The sequence below is a fragment of the Dysidea avara genome, chromosome 6 (assembly GCF_963678975.1).
Source record: "Dysidea avara chromosome 6, odDysAvar1.4, whole genome shotgun sequence".
NCBI lineage: Eukaryota > Metazoa > Porifera > Demospongiae > Dictyoceratida > Dysideidae > Dysidea > Dysidea avara.
In genome coordinates this window covers 33,876,121-33,897,553 of record NC_089277.1, presented here as the reverse complement: position 1 = coordinate 33,897,553, position 21,433 = coordinate 33,876,121, and the positions used below count along the sequence as shown (strand labels likewise).

Here is a 21,433-nt window from a genome sequence, read left to right as displayed (position 1 = left end):
GTGGACCCACTATACAGTACTATCGTACTGTATGATTTATACATGACTTCATAGAACACACACTTACTCTACACGACCAACTAACTGATAGTTGGGGGTGCACGTTTACATGATAACAATAAATAAATCCACCACCATTCTTTCTTTTGATGCGGTATGCATGGGTTCACCAGTTGTAGTAATGTTACAAAATAAGAAATCAAACAAGTAGAGGAATTTTTATGGATCCTAAGTTTTTGATATACTTACTACTGTAAACATCAGATGTGTTGTACAACAGGAACTGGCTGAAAAGTGAAGCGGATATTGTGTTTCATTTTCAGCTATGTTCAGCCTGCTACACAGCGACACAACGTAGACAAGACGTAAAGAAGGACACAGGCAACTCCGTGATATGTGCATTAGATGTATGGCACCTAAGTGATGTAAAATAATGCAAAAATCAAGCCTGTAACCTTAGCTGTTATCGAGTAACGCTTGTCCAAAGGCATAAAAGTAAGTAACTCAGGCAGTAGAAAATTCCTCTAAATATATACTGCATTTTTAAATTTTGTAGCTGCCTATTGGAAGTGTACTGAAGGCACTATTGGACTTGGCCTAACCAAGACTGTCAAAATGCTACTAAGGCATTGTAAAGCTTATTTCCAGCCTTTTTTTTTTTTTTTTGAGAAAAGAGTAGACTTCAATTACTACAGTACAGTATGATACAACTCACCCATTAGCTCAACCTCATCCACTTCAACAAGGAGACACTTACAGTTCACAGTGTCTACAATTACTAGTCCACTAGTTAGTCCTATTACCAGTCTGTGATGATAATATAAGAGATGAATGAGGACTAGTATAAGATAGGGTAGGTGGTACAGTTAATATATGTGATTATTTGCACATAAAAATTATGTCCTTGAACCACTATCGTGGTTCGTTCATGATACTGTGTGTTGTGTGTGGAGAGGCAGCATAGCCAAGTGATTAGGGCATCTGCCTGGTGATCAAAAGGTCCCAGGTTCGATTCCCAGTCTTGTCACTTTGGTTGTTTCCTTGAGCAAAAAACTTTACTTACATTGCTCCAGTCTACCCAGCTGTTAATGGGTACCTGGTGTTAACTAGGGAAGCAAATGCCCAACTGTATTTGTCTCGCTTAGCAGTGTTGAGGTCATTGTGGAACTTTGGGTTCAGCGACCTCTCTTCGTGAGACCTGAACAATCCTCCTGCGGGTTACTAGCCCTGCCCCAGGAGAATTTGCCTGCACAAGGCTCAAGTGCCTGAATGGTCCAAGTGCTGGCTTGCTGGGCGGCAATGGCTGTGTTTCGTACGGCTGCTTTGCTTTGTGTGTGTGCGTGCGTGCGTGTGTACCATTACAGTGTAGATAATATTACTATTATCAAAGCACAGACAGTGACACTGTATGTAGCCTATAATGCAGGTACATGTATGGAACAAGTCATGTATGAGTGAAGCACTACTGTACAAGGAAATAAGCACATGTAAATGTATGCCCAAAATCATCATCACACATACACACACATGCACTCACATGAACACAGCAGACACACACACACACACACACACACACACACACACACACACACACACACACACACACACACACACACACTAACATTCCATATTTAGAGCTATATTCTACACAAGTGATCGCGGGATGAGACACACACACACACACACACAGAGACTAACATTCCATATTTAGAGCTATATTCTACACAGGTGATCACGGGATGAGGCTGATCCTTATCAATGGGAACACACTGACAACAAAACACCAAATAGAAACCAGCTCCTTCACTGGTTGATGGTGTCTCAGGTAACACCTTCCAACCACAATTGGGGTTAGGGCTATCAGGGATATCGTCACCATGGAGGTGATGAACATCAGGTGATCCTGGTGGTGAGAATGTTTCTGGTGGATGAGGTGACTCCAACTTCACCAGTAAATTCTGTAACATGACGCATAGTATTATGTACAAAGCTATGTACATATTGATTTGGAATTTGCAGTTCATATTGATCAGGCAAATCACGAGGACCCATGATTACATGTATGACAATAAGTATACATCATATATACTGTATACACTGTTTGTCATAAAGTACATGCGTGTATATATGATCCCAAGGACAATACACAGACCATATACAGGAAGCGAACAGGGATAACCAGTTCCAGAAATGTACGTATACAGTAGCTGGTTCCATGATACATACACTATACTCTAAATAAGGTGTGTTAATATACATTGTACAGTACATACCTTAATGGGAACACTGCCGGTCATAATGGGATGGAAGGAGTAGAGTAGTACACATAGTCCAGTGTTAGCCACACACAGGGACCAGTCATCATGGTTTAGTGTAACATGACACACGGGGAAGAACTCTGACACTGGTATCTCTACTGGACCATCAACTAAATCAACAATGACAAAATCATCAGGATCTGTTGGACTAGTAACTACTGGTTGTGAAGGATCTTGTGTTGATGGATCACTAGAAGTATTTTTATCACCGGTAGAGTGTGTCTCAGTTTTTGGTTTAGTTGATGATGTGTTGTCACCTATAGACTGACCAGCTGTGCTAGTTGTTTTATCATCTTGTTGAGATGATGTCTCTTTTGTTGTGGATGTCTTTGCCTGTCCCTCGGATGCCTTGCCTTTATCTGGTGTTTTAGGTTGACCTTCTTTCTTTTCGTTACTCTTTGAAGATGAGGTATGGGCCATTGTTTCACTCTTCCCATCTTGGCTACGTTTAACTGGTGTAGCCTGTTTGTTAGCAGGTAATGTTTTGGACTTTGGAGTAGTTGATTCATCAGTCTTAACATCAGAAGATTGACTACATGTTGATTCCTTTGATGGGGTTTCTGTGGAGGTTGTTTCTTTATTTGTTGCCTCATTAGTTTTTGAATTGTCTTTTGAACCCTCTACAGTTTCATTATCTGTTTGTGTACCTGTTTTACTGGTTGGTGAGCTGGGTTCTGGCTGACTGCTACCTTCATTACTGACTACTTGTTTGTGTGTAGAAGGTGACATCTTGTGGACTGGAGTTCTCTCAAATGACTCCAATGTGTTGACACTGATGGACTGTTGGAATGACACTGTAACAAGAAATCATGTTTATATTTGATAGCAGACTACAAATTATTGTACAGAACACACGCTATCCTTACACACAAACAGTATGTACCTGAATTAGCATGCCAGAACTTGACACTACCATCACAATGTCTACAGGAATACAATTGACCATACAGTTACTGGAATTTGTATAAGTGTAGAAACAAATTCACTAAGACGAGAAAAAAAAAGTAGTATAAAAGTACAGAAAAAAAGAACATGCTTGTTCCTGGCCAAAAAGAACAACATTCAGCCCTATACAGGGTTTGAACCCATGACCCTCAGATTAAAAGTCTGATGCTCTAACCACTGAGCTAACAGGGCTGATAATAATACCAGATTAAACTTTTACTAAAGTACATCTTAATGAATAATATACCCCTGTACTACACACTACCACTGGTGTGAAACATATATACCAAAACTATTCAATGACAATACACACACACACACACACACACACACACACACACACACACACACACACACACACACACACACACACACACACACACAGAGCTTACCCAGTAATGAGCACATCAGCTGGTAACAACTCCATATCACCTTTACCCCACTTGCCTCCTTTGAATGGCCAGGGCTATAATGGAAATAGTTAACACATGAAATAAACACCTTTCAGAAATCAAGCATTAACACATTAGGTGCTTCCCAGATTAACAATAAGTTGTCATAAGGATTACTAGTAAACCACTGTATAAGCTTCGCCTTATTAGTGGTCAAATGTACCACTTGAAAATGTGGTGGCTTGTTGGTCTAGTGGTATGATTCTCGCTTTGGGTGCGAGAGGCCCCGGGTTCGATCCCCGGACAAGCCCAGATTTTTTTTCGATTTTTGAACCTTTTTGATACAACTTTTTGCACACTGATTTACAGGTGTAATACATGTTCTTGTAGTCATCTTACCGCCAGAATTTGCATCCTAAAGTATGTAGAATTTTCTGTCAACATCTTGTTGTTACAATGTAAAAGAGACATGCATGCAATACACCACACTGCACCAAACTGTGTATATGTAAAAGTACAGGCCTTTCAAGAGTTGAGCATAATAAGAGAAGACAATTTTAATACCTTAAACACATTATCCATTACAAGTTGTTTGGACTGTACTGAACAAAGGGAGCTGGTGAGGTTGTCAGGACACTCATCCAAATACTCCAAACTGGTCACAGCTGGCTTGTGAAGATCCAGCACAAACGGCACATTGTAGTGAGGACAACCATGTTCACTGATGTCAAACACAACCAGTCCATCCTCACACAACACAAGTAGTGACTTGGGATGTTGGGCAGCTACAGGGAACAGAAAGAACAAATATGATATTAGCTGATGGACCATACTGATGTAATCCTTGATCCTTGCATAGACTAAAATTTTACCTGTGTGTATAACCAGACTACAACAGGATTTATAGTGGCTTCACACCACACTGTGCCATACTATTAATGTAGTATAATCAACTCACCGGTGAGATGAGGAGAGCTGGGGATGGTGATGAAGTCAACTATAACACTATCACAAGATAACATGGACAGGGACTTCCCCTGCATCAGAGTAATGTTAGGTGTTAGACACTCATAGGGAGTTCCCCCAGTAAAAACGAACAGTGGATTACTACAAGGTAAAAGCACAGTTAGCAGCTGACACAGCACACACAAACGCACACATGTGTGTTTGTGTATATAGTGCTGTAGTGCATAGTGTGTCTGTTTCTTTCCCCCCCGGGTATTCAGCACTCCTTGCCACCACCCCTAGTACTAGATGTTGAAGTGCTAGCCAAAATAAAGAAAGTGCATAGTGTGTCTGTGTGTAGTTTGTGTCAGTGTGCATAATGTCATGCGATATACAGTGTGTAGTGTGTGTTTCCTACTGTATGCCATCACTGACCCCTCCACATTGAGCCACTCCAACTTCTCAATTGGACTGAACAGGTCACCAATGATGGGCTTCTTTTGGGGTGTACTTCCTTTACTGGTATCTGGTATAGAAAAAGTTATGAAGGACTAGCTCCTGTAGAACAGTTGGTTACCATGAGGGAGGGTCATCTTCTCTGGCCCCTTGTTAGACTTCACACTCCATACTCCGATTGCTCCACCATAAAATGAGGCAGCAAACTCCTTCCCAGAACTCATCCAACACAATGAGGTCAGCAACTGTAACAAGTTAAACCGGTACATCGGGCAAGTGTATTACGTACTGCCACACACCCACACACACCTCAGTATGACTGTAACGACGTTCTACTTGTTTAGTGGCTAAATTCCATAGTGCCATTAGTCCACTGGTGTAACCTAGCAACACCTAAACACCAACACAACTACCAGTCAGTATAGTAGATGTAGCTAGCCACAATTACCATACAACAAATCATATCACCTTTCCCTGATCCAGTGGATGTTCTAACATGTCAACTACTGCTCCTGGTCTGTTCCTTCGACCACCTTGCCTGATGACAACATAACAATGAGCAACTACATAATATAACTAGTTTGGCATTGACCATAAACTTGTAAGATAAAATGTAAACTGGACCACAATAACCTAATAGAACACACAATACAGCAACTGTAAAAAAATATATAATTTAAAAAAACAAACAAAAAAAAACAGAGAACAAAGTCTGCGTACATTAATACACACTATTAATTATTTCCTTACATTTCAGCCACTTCATTCCAGGGGATGTTGTAAGCTGACAAGGCAAGACCCTCCACACGTATCAGAAGGACATTACTCTTGTCAGTACCAACATACAACCAATGAGAACCGTAAGTGTATGAACACTTGGTGACCCTACCAGGGGTGGGTAGTACAGACAATGTAATGTGTTCTCAGGTGTATAACATGTTAACAATTAAATACTAATATGATGTGTGTAGTATTTGGGTATATAACTAAACAATATTTCTCACTTTTCTTTCTTTAGTTGTAACTGATGCATTACTCCAGCTGGTCGTTGTCGTAGTGACCACAAGTTAAGTGTATCATTGTTAGTAACACTGACCAGGTAACCCTGTAGGAGTGGAGGGACCATGGTGATGATGTAACATAAGATGTTTGAGTTCAAGTTCTACACACACATCACATCAAGGGGTAGTAATGTATATTAGGGATCAGGAAGAACTGGGCATTACCAACCAGAGATATCACCTTAAAACCAACCCCAATTTCCCTTTATGACAGCTTGGCAGTATTGGTCAGGCACAGCTAAGCCCAAAAACGTCTTCAGACCAACCCCAAACCCTTCCAAAGAGTTTTAATGGAATTTTAAAATTTTTGTATATAACACAATTTTATGCTGCCTGACTGACTAATTAACCAGCCAAGCATAACATAAGGATACTGGATGGTTTCTTCACTCATCAATGTCACTTTGTCCTTTTCGCCAACCGCAGTATGTACAACACAAGCAACATGGACTTGCCTTTGTCCTTCTTTGCGTTCCAGTTTTTTTTTGCTTACAATGCAAAGTGTCAATTCGCAATAGTGCGATGAGGCTTCCCTGTGGCTGTGTTGGCTTATCACCTGTATTATCATATTGATTTCAGAGATGCTTGTCGTACTGTTCTCCATTTGTAATGGCCACCTCTCTATTCCGCTACATAATTGGGGCATGTGTTCTGATGCAAAACTACTTTTATGGTATTCCTGGTGCCATTCTTTCTTTTAATACATACAGTATGTGTTAGTTCATTTGTCATAATCATGTTATTAAAAGCAACCAAACAAGTAGAAGAAAAAAATTATGAATTTTAAGATCAAAGAAAAAAAAGCAATGAAACAATTAAGGGAATAGCTCAATAGTAGCAAAACAAGGAAGGTTATACCTGCAGATATACTATCGGACATTTAATCTCTAATATCCACTAGTACAGGCTGTATATCTACAGGTATAGGCAAACTTCCTTGTTTCACCACTTTTGAGCAATTCCCTTGTTTCACTACTTCCTATTTTTTCTTTGATTCTTATATCCAACTAGTTTTTCCTTCTACTCATAAGTTCAAATTGTACTGTGGATTTCATGTCCGTTGAGAAATTCCATACTGCCATCGCATATTGCTTAAGGAATAAATTCCAGGTAAATATTTTGCGGTTGCGTAGTATGGGATTTTTCAACGGACATGAAATCCACAGTACACATTTTACATCAAGGAGTGATGTGTCAGAGTACAATATAACGGTCGGCCCTCGGCCATTTTCCAACCAAGTGATGCTGTTGACCGATCAATGTAGCCGTTGGTTGGCCATTTGTGCCGATCCAATTTTTTACAACTGTAATTCTTTATTATTAGTCTTTATAACATGTAATATTATAGTTATTATTATTGTCGTATCGTTCATTTTCCTTACCGAAGCTATTTAATCACTACGTGAAGTCTCGATCCCTTCGAAGCATCGACTCGATGCGCATGCGTAAGCTAGAGCACTGCACCTCGTATTTACCCAAATTATCGATTGTGGGTTACTGTCGATGTTGTGAAGAAGCGATCAGTACACTGACTACACGAGTGGCGCCTTCCAAGAGAAGAAAAGAAAGTAATGTTTGCGAAGTGGAGGTACGATATTAAGTATAAGATGGCCATTTCGTGGTTATAATCTGTAGAGATCCAGTGGCTGGGGAATGAAAGTCACGCGATAAAAGTGTTCTGCACACGGAAAGTTCGAGAGTAAGTTTTGATCTATTGCTATTCACAAGAGAAACTTTAGCAATAGCTAGTTGATAATTCAATCTGTGCTGACTTAACACCACTTGTAACAAAGCATTTAGCCTAGCTAAGTGTACAAACTGGCTGTACAATACGTTGATTCATAGTTTTTTTTTTGTAAAATATGTATGCAGCAACACAAATTTTGTACATGTATTACTAATAAACAATTAATTCTCTATAACATGCATGTGCATAAAGTTCAGTGATAAATAGCTGAAAGTGGTCTCAGATTCAATCTGAGTGATCCTTTTCCAAAAATTTCCTGGGGGGCATGCCCCCAGACCCCCTAAAAGGCTTGTGCTTTGCACTGCGGGGTGTGCTTCGCACACTAGGATAGTACACCTCTATCTTATGGCCATGCAATTTCAGAAATGGCCAATCAAATTTACTTTTGATTGGCCATTCTGTCCGAGCAATAATTTTCCCTTATATTGTACACTGTGTGTATACTTGATGATATAACAAATGAAATCGATACATGTGTAACTGAGGGAATAGGTGGTATTGATTAACAATACGACATTCTGTTTGACTCAAGGTCCTTCTCTGGATGATAACAATTAAACCAACATCTTCTACCATAATACACAGGCTCTCAGTACCAAACAACACACATACAATAAGTGACAACACATGATCCAATATGGTCACCTTGTTGGTGATGAAGATCAGTTGTTTAATGGGTACACTGGGGTCATGTTGTAGACACACCTCCAAACCTGCCTTACCAAATGTAATGAAATGTGTTAAGGGAACTTCACCAGATAACTCATGACAATACAGTTATAATAATATCTACAACAATGTATGTGTGTAGGACTGTACGTACAGTAACAACACACACACACACACACACACACACACACACACACACACACACACACACACACACACACACACACACACACACACACACACACACACACACACACACACACACACACACACACACACGCATGCACACACACAAATCCTATGGCAGCAATGTGAAACACAGCTATGGCCTCCCAGTGAACCAGTACTAGGATGCTTGTGCACCACTCAGGCAATTGAGTCTTGTGCAAGCAAATCCTCCTTGGGCAGGGCTAGTAACCCTCAGGAGGACTGTCCAGGTCTCATGGAGAGAGGTCACAAAACACACACACGCCTACGTACATGCACACACACAACACTACGTACATGCACACACACAACACTACGTACATGCACACACACAACACTACGTACATGCACACACACAACACTACGTACATGCACACACACAACACTACATCACACACACAACACTACATGCACACACACAACACTACATCACACACACAACACTACGTACATGCACACACACAACACTACATCACACACACACGCCTACGTACATGCACACACACAACACTACGTACATGCACACACACAACACTACATCACACACACAACACTACGTACATGCACACACACAACACTACATCACACACACAACACTACGTACATGCACACACACAACACTACATCACACACACAACACTACATCACACACACAACACTACATCACACACACAACACTACTTACATGTACACACACAACACTACGTACATGCACACACACAACACTACGTACATGCACACACACAACACACAGAGATCAAAGGATATATTCTGATGGTTCCCATGTCATTACCAACAGCCACCAGTGACTGGAGCACATCATATGATAATGAAGTAGGATGATGTGGGAAGCCATGACTGAACACCTATCATGTGAACATTATGTGATTATCATGTGATACACATCAAATTTATACAGAGATATTAGAATAGTGGTGGCTACAACAGACAGAGTTGAGTCCAGAGATGTATGATAAAAAGTGTGGGGACTTAAACATATCAGGGATGTACCCTCAGTGGTCAATACTCAAATATCCACCACATTCACTATCCACTACCAATTCACCTCTGACTTATACAAGTATATTACACTATATGTACTATTACTGTATAGTCTGGAATCTTTGGAACAATTTTAAGAAAAAGATAAAAAGAATATTTAGACTTTAGAACTTTTCCTTTACTCAAGGAAGTTTATGTAGGTTAACACATCAAATTTCTTTTATTTTCTAGGCGTTATCTCTAGTGTCCAAGAAATGAACCAAAGGTTCAGCTTTTTGTTGTGAGTAGTTTTGGAAACACAGCACTAGACAGTAGGGAGAGTAAGGATATCAAAATGAATTAGTGCAGCAACTACAACTGAAAATAACTACAGGTGTTAACATTCATAGCCATAACAATAGCTTCTGCATTAGTCTACAGCATTGGGACTTGGCTTAAAATGTTCATAGAAAATCAACTGGTTTTAGTCCTGCACATACACATGTGAAGGAGGTTTTATAGAAGAAATGATGACAATCTTGTTTATGTCTACTGCATTGTAAACAAACGTACGTATCACACAAAACTTGGGACTACAGAAACGAAACAAATATTTTTGAACTCTCCATGAGCAGCTGAACAAGATGGTGTATAGGTTTAATTTAAGTTTAACACTTGCATATTTTTTCTTCGTAGTATGTATAATTTCAACAATATTTTTAAGTTTCGATTTTCTTAAAACACATGATTGTGCAAACTATGGTTTTTGTTGATTGGAGAGTCACAATTAACTTGGAAGCCTTAGCTGTTTCAGCCAAAATATAATCAGCTTCAATAAACAGTTGCCCTAGAAAGTTTCAGTTTTACTGACATATTTTATAAAAATACAACAACCTATCAACTTTACACCATAACACTTAACACTATTGTATCAGGTGACATCTTATAGGTGAGCTAAACACACGTAGCTAATGTGGTCCAGATTTGTAAGCCGATGTCTACCCCAAATCTAGAGCAGGGGTAATTCATAACATACAATCATCAGGTAAAACCAAACTATAATTGTACCATAAAATTGTCCTCAGAGGTGGGACCTTTGTAATACAGTCATTACAATTTGTCATATACACAACTTCCACTAACAGGATGTACGCATACACAATTTGTATGGCTATAATATAATACTGTTTCTCCACAATATACACTCCCAGGGTACTGTTAATTTTATTCAACACATAAACTTTTATTACAGTATACGAAGTCACAAACTGAATAAATCACAGTAGTGTAATGACGAGGCTGGTAGTGTACGTGTTAATGGTTTAAACAATGATACGAAATGTACAGTGTAACTAACTTCCTTCGTGGCGAAATGATGACCCTCTAAATTATCCTTTATCTTCCCAACGTAATCTGGAGTCTTTCCGATCAATTTCTTCCACTTCGCTGCCATTGTCTTCTGTCTCTAATATATTAACGCGTTGAGACGTCATGTGATGCCTCAAACATTTTATAGCTTCTATGTAAGGAAAGTGATTCTTTACGATTTTGTGGTTAATCCATCAAATGCGTTTATACTTTATTACAGTGATGCAAGCAAATAATTATAATTGCATGCAGTTATAGGCGCGAGATTCTTGCAATCGTGAGCCACGCCCCTCTTTTATTTTTTGTTTCATTTTCAGCGCTTCTTTAATACTCTGAAATACAATGGCCACTTTCCCAATTGGTGATGGAAGTTTCACTGGTCTAATACTCGATGGAGTAAAAGAAACTGGAAGAGAAATTGGAATTGGAGCTTATGGAAGAGTCTTCGAAGTCGACTACTACGGTACGCCGTGTGCCGCCAAAGAAGTACACTCCATTCTAGTACGTGGCGTTGGTCCTGAAGGTTTCCAGCGAGTGAGGGACAGCTTCTTAAGAGAGTGTCAACAATGTGCCGAGCTACGCCACCCCAATGTGGTACAATTCTTGGGTGTCTATTATAAACCCGGCTCACCCATACCCATCCTGGTGATGGAGAAGATGGACGAGAGTTTACGGTCTACACTGGAGCGTCACCAGAATATTCCTATGAGCATCAAGTTGTCCATTTTACTGGACGTGTCACTTGGTCTGCGATATCTACATTGCCACAAGCCACCAATTGTCCATCGTGACTTGTCATCTAACAACATCCTCTTGTCAACTCTATTACGAGCTAAGATCAGTGATTTGGGAGTAGCTAAGGTGGTCAGACCTGATAGCAAAAAGTCACTCACTAAGGTCCCAGGAACGGCTGATTTTATGCCACCTGAGGCACAAGTTGACATGCCTGGACATTACGGAACTTCTTTAGATGTCTTCTCATATGGAGGAGTAATGCTACACACCATTACCCAAGAGTGGCCCACACCCTCAGCTGTTAAACAGTATGATCCTAAGACAAAGAAGGTCAGGGGATTCACTGAAGTTGAGAGACGACAATCATACATTGACAAGATGCCAGAAGAGACTAAAGAACTTAAACCAGTGGTCATTTCCTGTTTAGATGAAGATCCAGACTCACGTCCCTCCATTAACAATGTGTGTGACAGTTTGAAAAAGATGAAGGAAGATCAACCTTCAGCTGTGGATATGAATCCATTGTCTCTGCTTGCTCAGGTAGATATCAGTAGATAAAAGTGTGTCCTATTTAAATGTAGATTAAGAAGAAACGTGCTGTATGTATCCTCCTGGCACATGCCTTTAATGTAGCTATACAAACAAATTAATGTGCAGTATTAGCCAAAACTTGCTCCAAAAATATGACACGAAATTATAATAAGATTTCATATGTTCACAAGGCGGATTTACGGGGGTGCATAAGTAAGTGTTCAGATGTACCAGCCCCTCCAAAGTTTTACCATGTGTTAGCTAGAAATCTACACTACAGGTACAATTTCAAAACCATACATGGGTAAGCTATTCTCTCTAGGAATCAACAAGAAGGGGTCAAAATTATAAATACCTCTTGTAATCTAATAGAACAGTGAACTGCTCTAATGGAATATTCATCACTAAAACTATAAAGAACAAAGACCAGTGCATGTGTGTGTGTGTATGTGTGTGCATGTGTGTGTGTGTGTGTGTATGTGTGTGTGTGTAGTGTGCTGAAATTGAACACTTAATTCTTGACTAGTGCATCGATATCTCACCATTTAAACATCCTGCTATACCAATTGCTTAAAAGTTACATATGCATGAATCACAAGAGGCTCTTGGTCTGTGTCTTTCCATGGCTCCAGCAGCTGGCATTGTGCTCTACCTCCTTATTGGGTATCCTGTACAGGGTTTGGAGTTATATGACTGGTATATGATAGACTATGCCGTACCTGTTGTTTTGTGGACTACCTCATTGTTAGTATACCAAGTGATCAGCTATGTCTTTGCATTGCTCTATAGCAGCTTCTTGTGTGTGACACATAGTAATGGTTGTGTCAACAGTTAGGTTAACTTGTGTTCAATAGTATCACCATCCATAAGCCCTTCAATAGTCTGGTCACCAATAAGCATCCTTCAAAGCAGAAGTTACAAGTTTTAGCTTTGTTTTAACAAGGTCCATTATTGTTGATACTGTTCCATGGACTCCTCATTAATACACTCATCAACATGGTGTTTGATTGATACAATAAGTGTTGTTTCTGTCTTCTTTAGCTTATGCACTTGTCAATTTCATGCCCCACCCCTGGGCGCCGCCACACCCCAGGTGGGGATTTGATATTGCTTCTTTCCCCCACCCCTGGGGCAATTGACAGTTGTCCAATTCAATGACTGATTTTCGGTAGTTGCATTTCTAAACAATAAAATCGCACTCGCTATAATTTTACTAGCTACAGGTGTATACCAGGCTATTACTAGTTGCATGCATGAAATATGCACTTAGTCAACCTTGAGGTGTTGTCAAATCCTCTACTATATGGGGGAGGGGGCATAGTGGGGATTTGACAGCCGATTTTGCCCTAGTAGTGGGGAATTTGACACCACGATTTGTCAAATCCCTTGTAGTCCCCCACCCCATGGGGTGGGGCATGAAATTGACAAGTGAATTAGTAATTAACTACTGTAAGTGTTTCTTGAAAAAAAATAGCAACAATAAGAACAACAAAAGGAGAAAAACAAAGGGTTTAGTAGCAGCTGACTCATCACTTACACCGGATAAGGTTTAGTGCAATGTCCACTGGGCTTTCCATGCCTTAAAGTATGTGCCACAGTCTACTTACATATTTGGAGGTCTAGTTTGGTTAGGTCACTTACCTGGAATATGTATAAGGCATCTTTACTACCGCTGAGGAGGGGAGTAAAAATGTACACTAATGATATTATGATGCCACCTTCAAGGATGCCTCATGGTGGCATTAAGGATTAATAAACAGGAAGTGACTGTCAGTAGTGACTTCTGCTGCACTGGTAGATCCATCACACTAGAACGTAACTGCTAACACCACCATGTAGGAAAGGTTTTCTCAGAAGGTAAGCAATTATCTCTCACATGATAGTGCACAATAAATCAGGGTACAATCCTACATGTATCTATATGTACTAGTATTACAAATTACAATTGTCTGCATGTGCAATGCTATGTATATCAGTTTATAGTGTTTCTGGTTCTCTTTCTAGTCTTTTTATTTGCTGAATGAATTATGCAATCACCTTTCAATAATTTATACTATTTTATATCTGTTGAAAGGTTTTCATGTCTTGCACACTCTTTTCTTATAAAGATGCACTATCTTTATAAGTCAACTTTGTTTTCCTTATAATGCCATATACTGCAATGTCCGATGTAGTGTACCACGAAAGGTTATGAGGGGTGCCTGGGGGCCTGGTCGGTTTTGGGGGGTTGGTAGGACCAGAAACACATAATTAACTTTGCACGGCCTTAAATTGGATGGTAGGTAGGTACCATGTGACAGGGGTACCGTATAGTAAAAAACTTTGGCGAATTTGGCAAATAGCGTTCAAGTTTTTCTCGCCAATTATTTTAGATGATCATTGAGTATTAAACTAGACCTTGAGATGAAGGTCAGCTCGTACCACCATCCACGCAATAAAGATTGTGCTGACTTTGGAGATCTTCCTAGGAATGTGTCCCACAGTTGTAAGCTAGCACTCCTTGGGATAGCATTTCCAACCGGTTTCCCGTTCGCAAGACAGCTAGTTCATTGTCTCGCGATGGATTTGGCCAAATACTTTGATATACATGATTCCCTCTGCTACTGGAGTTCACAGAAAAAGTAAATACAGTCACTCTTGGCATTGCAGGAGATAGCGAAGCACGCCTTTGCTAGCATGTAGTAAGATAAGTAGCTACAAAAGTACTGCTACAACAACGCACAATGCTAGCTACCTACCTACTACACTACTTAACCGATGAGTTGACACCTTGTCATTATCTGTACGTACCGTACAGTAAAACCTTTGGTGGTAAAAACTTTGGCAAACATTATTTCAATCGCCAAAGTTTTTTCTGCCAATTTTTTCAACAGAGGCGTTTCATCACACTTTTTTACCGCCAAAGTTTTTTACTATACGGTAGCTAAAATGTATGAGAGTTCCAAAAATCACAGCCAAAATTTACTAATGGTAAACAAGATGGTGTAAAACGATACTGCAACACAAACATGAACTTTAATGGAAAATAATTTTGACCCACTTGGTTACTAAAATGTGACCATTGTGTCTTTGCTGTTCTAATTTTGAATACGTGGTACATCTGAGTGTAAGCAGTAAAACGTGAAAACATCGCTCCTGGTTACAGTTCAAGCCATAAATGTGTTTATTAATTTTCATACTGAGCAGGCATCACTGCCTTCCAGAAACCAATTGAACTTTTAATAGAGTAGTCAGCTATCATTACAGTATTAAAATTGCTTGTAGGATAGTTACAACACTAAACACCTTTATCATGCAGTACAATAGTACTGTATAGTAGAGAACACAAAGGAGTAGGCATGGCCCACAAAATAATATCACCCAAAAAACAGCCTCAATTCCCCCTGATGACGATGAAGCAGTACTGGTTAGGTAAAACTAAGCCCAAACTAGCTTTCAGATTGACCTGAAACACTTTCAACAAGTTGCTACAGAATAAAAAAATACATTTAACAGAATTTTCTAGTGACTGACTGACTAAGCAACTGACGCCTTCAGACAAGCATAACTCAATAACGGCTAAGGCTACGGGCTTGATTTTTTCACTGTTCGACGTCGCATCGGCCCGACAGGTACCTTTTGGCATACTGCAGTACGTACAATGCATTTTCATGGATTTACCAGTGTCCTCCTTTGTGTCCCATTCATCTTTGCTGACAGCGAAAAGTGTTGATTTGGCGATAGCACGTGATGGCTTCCCTTCTTAACAGAAATCGTCCATATTTGTCATAGCAGCTATTTTATAGCAGAGGCGCTTTTCAAAGAGTTCTTGCTTCGTGCTGCTGTGTAACTGGTTGAACATAGCTGACAACAAAGTGTAATGGATACTTAACTTTTCAGACGATAATTGGGGCGTGCGGTGCCATTCAGATGCGGTATGCGTGGGTTCACCAGACATAATAATTATTTACAAAAAAAGTTAACAAACAAGTACACAGAAAAATTTGGAATTTTCAACTAGAATAGGGAACATAGCACATTGATAAAAAGTACTGAAACAAGCTGGAGTAGTGCACGATATTAAATCACAGTAAAACAATAAGAAGTGTCCCTACTGTGCTTAAGATACCATAATGGAAATGCACAGTAGAGAAACATATAACACTTCTTATTGTTTTACTGTGATTTAATATCGTGCACACTACTCCAGCTTGTTTCGGTGATGTGCTATGGTCCTTATTCCAGTTGAAAATTTCAAATTTTTCAGTGTACTTGTCTAGATACTAGCATTGGTACCTGCTCTATGTGCAGGACATTAAACATGTTGATGTCAGGAAGAGGGACCAAGCATTGAACACCAGTATTGCTCATGTAGCTATGTAGAGTACATGGTGATGTCACATTTTTACAAAAAGCATGAGGTTTCCTTATGCCATCCTGCTGAAATTAATGATACAAAACACCAAAGTTTATTGTTTGTGGTTTTGACAGGAATGTAGTTCGATTATTCAGTGTGTTTTCCCTACCAGTGACTTCAACGTGCTGTAAAGAACAAACAAAAGTATTTGGTACCTGCTTTACATACAGGGCAACTAATGTGACAATAATTAATATAATTATTTGGAACTAAGCATGAATATTAGTGTCCTATATTTGCTGTGTAGCATGCATATCAATAGTGCTTTAAAGTACATGATCCTTATGCCATTTTTGAAGTACATAGAGTGAAATAATAAGCATCCTTCAAAGCAGAAGTTACAAGTCAGTTTTAGTTCTGTTTTAACAAGCTCCATAATTGTTGATACCAGCGTTGTAAGTGGGCTGGGTCATCCGGGTCACATTTTGTCCGGGTCAAGTGGGTCTTATCCACTTCACTGAATATCTGGGTCTGACCCGGATGAGATCACGTGTAACTATAAGTTAACAAGCTCGATTTTATTGGTGGAAAAGCAGCTGTAAACACTCAAGAAACTTATGTGGAGCCACACCCACCATTCAGGAATATGCTTTGCTGTCTGTGCGGGGTATGTAGAGCCACGCCCACTTATTGGAATAGACGATATGCACACTCTATTACTCGAACGAAAAATGATCAATTAAGCGTAGACGGCGCAAAACTCGACGGTAACTTAAAAGCGGAAGTCCCATACAAAAGTATGGGAAGCAAATGCGGCTCGAGCAATAACTCACCACTCGAGCTAAGGACAGGCCATCTCGCTTGCCATACACTTCTTTTGCATTACCGTCGAGTTTTGCACCGTCTACGCTTAATTGATCATTTTTCGTTCGAGTAATAGAGTGCGCATATCGTCTATTGCATCAGCTGCTGTTTTCTGTGGGCATGCATGGCATCACCAGATCTGTGTTACTATACTTGAAATGTAGGTAACTAACTTCTGGAAATTCTTAATTGCAGTAGCTGCATGTGGACTTAAGTGGAGCCACACCCACTTGATAATACGTACGTGGAGCCACACCCACTTGACATTACGTAGCTACTCACTTCTTGCAGACAATCCCTTCTATAGTGTAAAGAAATGCAGGGCTAACTAATGGAACTTGTGGACTTCTAATCTAGCTCTTGAGGCATGCCTCTATTTTAATTAAACCGGGTCACATGTGGGTCAGATCCGGGTCCCATCCGGATTACTATTCGGGTCAGTGGGTCAAACGGGTCAACAGTACTGACCCACTTACAATGCTGGTTGATACTGTTCCATGGACTCCTCATTAATACACTCATCAACATGGTGTTTGATTGTTACAATAAGTTATAGTTATATCTACATCTTACCACATGTATCTACCACAGCACACCAAAATAGTTATTTTTCAAGAACAATTAATGATTGGAACTCCTTACCAGTAGATCTTGTTTATGCTGACATTTTTAGAACTGGACTACAATCATTATTGTAATTGTGTTACATGTATTCGGGCAAATCTGAGCACACCAGCAGGGCTGACTGTTCAGTAATAATAATAATCATAATCATTATATCCCGGTACGAGGGTGATGTCATTGTTATTACACGAGTCCTAGGCGGAGCCGAGGACGAGTGTAATAACAATGATATCATCCGAGTATACGGGATATAACTGTTTTATATCCCAGTGCGCGGGAGTGCGCAGAAGTTTACGGATAGTAAATTAAGTTCCGGTTTGAGCAGTGTTGCCATGCTAGGGTCCGCAATCCGAAAAATCAACTTTTACAAATCGATCCCCCTACCATTGTGGGATGTTCATTGTGGTATCCCATTGCAAGATTCACCATGAAACCGGAGGCACGATTGTTGTCTTCACAGAAATATCGATTTTAGTATTTTGAGATGCAAATATTATTTTTTTAAATTTCGTGCTCCATACAAAGAACAGGATAGAACTTGCTGCTTAGCTAGATATTATCTAGAGTTAATGTAGTTAAAAAGTACGCACAGTAATAAGCAAATGATTCACTGGGTTCCCGGCACAGGGTTGCTTTCTCTCAAAAAGCAGAAAACGAAACACAAATTTTCGAATTCAAACTGTCCTACCAGCCAAGACAAGAAAAGCCAACTCTTCCTCATAGTGATGTGATAAGGTTGGATGCATAGTCTGTCTATGCTGTTAGTCCGGATAGGATCTGAGACTTCTCACCATCTGGGTGAAGAACGTCAAAATTTTCGTGCGTCATTTCAAGGGATTCTCTCAATGGTACCAAAGTGCTTTCCAGTACTTCTGATACCACACTGGTCACTTAATTTTGTTTAGAATGATGATAAATGATGGATCAAAACGTTTGGTAGTAGTAGTAGTTGGTGTTTCTGTGATTTCATGATTTTTTTTAATGATATTTAATCAGGGAAAATAGAGTCAGCCAAAGAAGGCTGTTTTTCAGCTATGCCTTGAGAGCACAACAAAAAAATACAATACAATATAAGTACATACATACACAACAAAACAGAATTACATTGTACAAAATAATGTTTTAAAACCATTCACAATTTTAGCACTGTATAGTGCTTTAGGTAATCTGTTCCATATGGCCGTACCCCTTTACGCCAAAGACTGTTTTCCATAATTAGTTCTAACACTTGGAACAAATAATCGGTGTAAATTTCTACCAGAGCGACCAGTAACATCCACAGTATATGAAAATATCCCATGTAAATAAGGAGGGGAAATCTTGTTGAGAATTTTAAAAACCTGTACAGCTGTGTGAAAAGTACGCCTTTCAGTTAAAGATGATCGGAAGTTAAAGTTATCAGAGGAATGGAAAGATGATGTAAACTTAGAATGGAGTCTTTCCAAACGACAAGTACTACTAGAATTTGATGATAACCACACAGTATCACAATAATCCAACACCGTTAAATATAAGCTTGATATAGCAACTGCAGAACTCTAGAGGAAGCCGGCCTAACCTGATTCATAGCAAAAAGTTTCCTTCTAACTCTACCAAGAACATAATCCACATGAACCTGCCAAGTGAGATGCCGATCAAAATGTACACCCAAATACTTAGTAGAACAAACTTGCTTCAAGATAGCACCATCCAACATTATTGTGAGATTCAGCCCTCCGATTCTCTGGCGGGAACCAATGAGCATACATAATGATTTAATCACGTTCAATTTGAATCTATTAACAACCAGCCAAGTGGAAACATTCTCTACATCTGCTTGAAGGGTTTTTTCCACAACAGAAAGGTCACCATGGCTAAAGTGAAGCTCCGTATCATCTGCATACATAGTAATGTCAGACAAAGAAATAACACTTGGCAAGTCATTGACATAAATAGATAAAAGTAAGGGCCCTAGGATTGAACCCTGGGGATCTCCAACTTTAATAGGCCCACTAGATGACAAACAACCTTGAAATGCAACTCACTGTGTTCTATTATTCAGATAACTCCTTAACCATGAGTGAGCACTATTACCAAAGCCATAACAACCCAACTTCTGCAACAGAATAGAATGGTCTACACAATCAAAAGCCTTAGCTAGGTCCAAAAATACAGCGCCTACACATTCCCCACGATCGATAGCACCAGAAAAAGAATTGGAAACATGCAGAAGAACATCCTGAGTTGAATGTCCACAACGAAAGCCAGACTGTCTTTGTGAGGACAGATCATACTTGTTGAAATGATCAATCATCTGATTAGATACAATTCTTTCCAATACCTTGGAGAAGATTGGTAAAACTGAAATGGGACGAAAGTTAGACAACGATGAACTATTGCGTGATTTTGGAATTGGCGTTACAACAGCAGATTTCCAACAATCTGGAAAGACAGCTGAAGAAACACTCTTATTAATTAACTTAGTCAAAAGCACAGCCATGCACAAAGGTGAGGCCTTAACAAACTTTGCTGGAATTCCATCAACCCCCACCGCCTTATGACTATCCAGATGAGAAATACACTCAACAACCTCCTGATGCAGTATACCAGGAGCTCCACCCAGCTCGAATCAAAAATGACAGATTATGTGCTTTTTTCGGTTTGTTTTTGGATGTTTTGCAGCATAATGGTGATGTAGGGTGATCTAGTGAAGATTTGAAGCCGCTGTGGAGCGTAAGAGGTGAAGTCAAATTTGGACGATTTTGCTGCCTCCCTTGATGCATAGCTTAGAACGAGGCTTGGAAGCCGTGGATGAAATAATAATTGACAACCGCTGCTACCAAACTTTCAGGGACATCTTTTGCCATAGTTTTAGTTTAATAATTGATGATTGTTGTGGCTGCAGAGGCACTGGAATTGGCTAGAAAGCGCGACACAATTCTTTGATGCTGCAGAAAATTTTGACGTTCGTCACCCAGATGGTGAGAAGTCTCAGATCTTTTCCAAACTAACAGCATAGACAGACTATGCACCCAACCGTATCGAAACACTATGAGGAAGAGTTGGCTTCTCTTGCCTTGCATGGGTGGTAGGGCAGTTTGAATTCGAAACGTCGTATCTCTTTGTCTGTTTTTTCAAAGAAAGCAACCCTGTGCCGGGCACCCAGCGAGTCATTTACTTATTTCTGTGAGTACTTTTCAACTACAACAACTCTGGATACCATTTGGCTAAGTAGCAAGTTTCATCCGGTCCTATGTGTGGAGCACGAAATTTTA

The 21,433-nt window shown here is 39.8% G+C and overlaps 2 protein-coding genes and 2 non-coding genes across 6 annotated transcripts in view; 2 read left to right on the top strand and 2 right to left on the bottom strand.

Moving 5' to 3' along the window:
* LOC136258603 (syntaxin-binding protein 5-like) overlaps window positions 1-11,205 on the bottom strand; it is a 34,196-nt gene extending 22,991 nt beyond the window's left edge. For both annotated transcript variants that reach the window (XM_066051944.1, XM_066051945.1), the window contains exons 1-16: window positions 11,079-11,205; window positions 9,509-9,606; window positions 8,510-8,591; window positions 6,061-6,161; window positions 5,807-5,941; window positions 5,525-5,594; window positions 5,366-5,449; window positions 5,178-5,301; window positions 5,036-5,126; window positions 4,614-4,762; window positions 4,220-4,440; window positions 3,656-3,729; window positions 3,202-3,242; window positions 2,274-3,112; window positions 1,699-1,958; window positions 716-807 (exon numbers count right to left, since the gene is read on the bottom strand). In XM_066051944.1, the coding sequence (XP_065908016.1) occupies window positions 716-807; window positions 1,699-1,958; window positions 2,274-3,112; window positions 3,202-3,242; window positions 3,656-3,729; window positions 4,220-4,440; window positions 4,614-4,762; window positions 5,036-5,126; window positions 5,178-5,301; window positions 5,366-5,449; window positions 5,525-5,594; window positions 5,807-5,941; window positions 6,061-6,161; window positions 8,510-8,591; window positions 9,509-9,606; window positions 11,079-11,174 (2,557 nt within the window). In that variant the 5' untranslated portion in view covers window positions 11,175-11,205. The remainder of the gene's footprint in view (window positions 1-715; window positions 808-1,698; window positions 1,959-2,273; window positions 3,113-3,201; window positions 3,243-3,655; window positions 3,730-4,219; window positions 4,441-4,613; window positions 4,763-5,035; window positions 5,127-5,177; window positions 5,302-5,365; window positions 5,450-5,524; window positions 5,595-5,806; window positions 5,942-6,060; window positions 6,162-8,509; window positions 8,592-9,508; window positions 9,607-11,078) is intronic.
* Window positions 3,383-3,455, bottom strand: Trnak-uuu (transfer RNA lysine (anticodon UUU)). The gene has a single exon. It is a non-coding gene; the product is annotated as a tRNA-Lys (tRNA).
* Trnap-ugg (transfer RNA proline (anticodon UGG)) lies at window positions 3,895-3,966 on the top strand. Its single transcript has one exon. It is a non-coding gene; the product is annotated as a tRNA-Pro (tRNA).
* A 63-nt stretch (window positions 11,206-11,268) lies between the features above and the next one.
* LOC136258597 (probable serine/threonine-protein kinase kinX) overlaps window positions 11,269-21,433 on the top strand; it is a 32,307-nt gene continuing 22,142 nt past the window's right edge. The window contains exon 1 of one of the 2 annotated variants that reach the window (XM_066051933.1): window positions 11,269-12,364. In XM_066051933.1, coding sequence (XP_065908005.1) covers window positions 11,432-12,364 — 933 coding nt within the window. In that variant the 5' untranslated portion in view covers window positions 11,269-11,431. The remainder of the gene's footprint in view (window positions 12,365-21,433) is intronic. The other variant, XM_066051932.1, reaches the window with a different exon arrangement.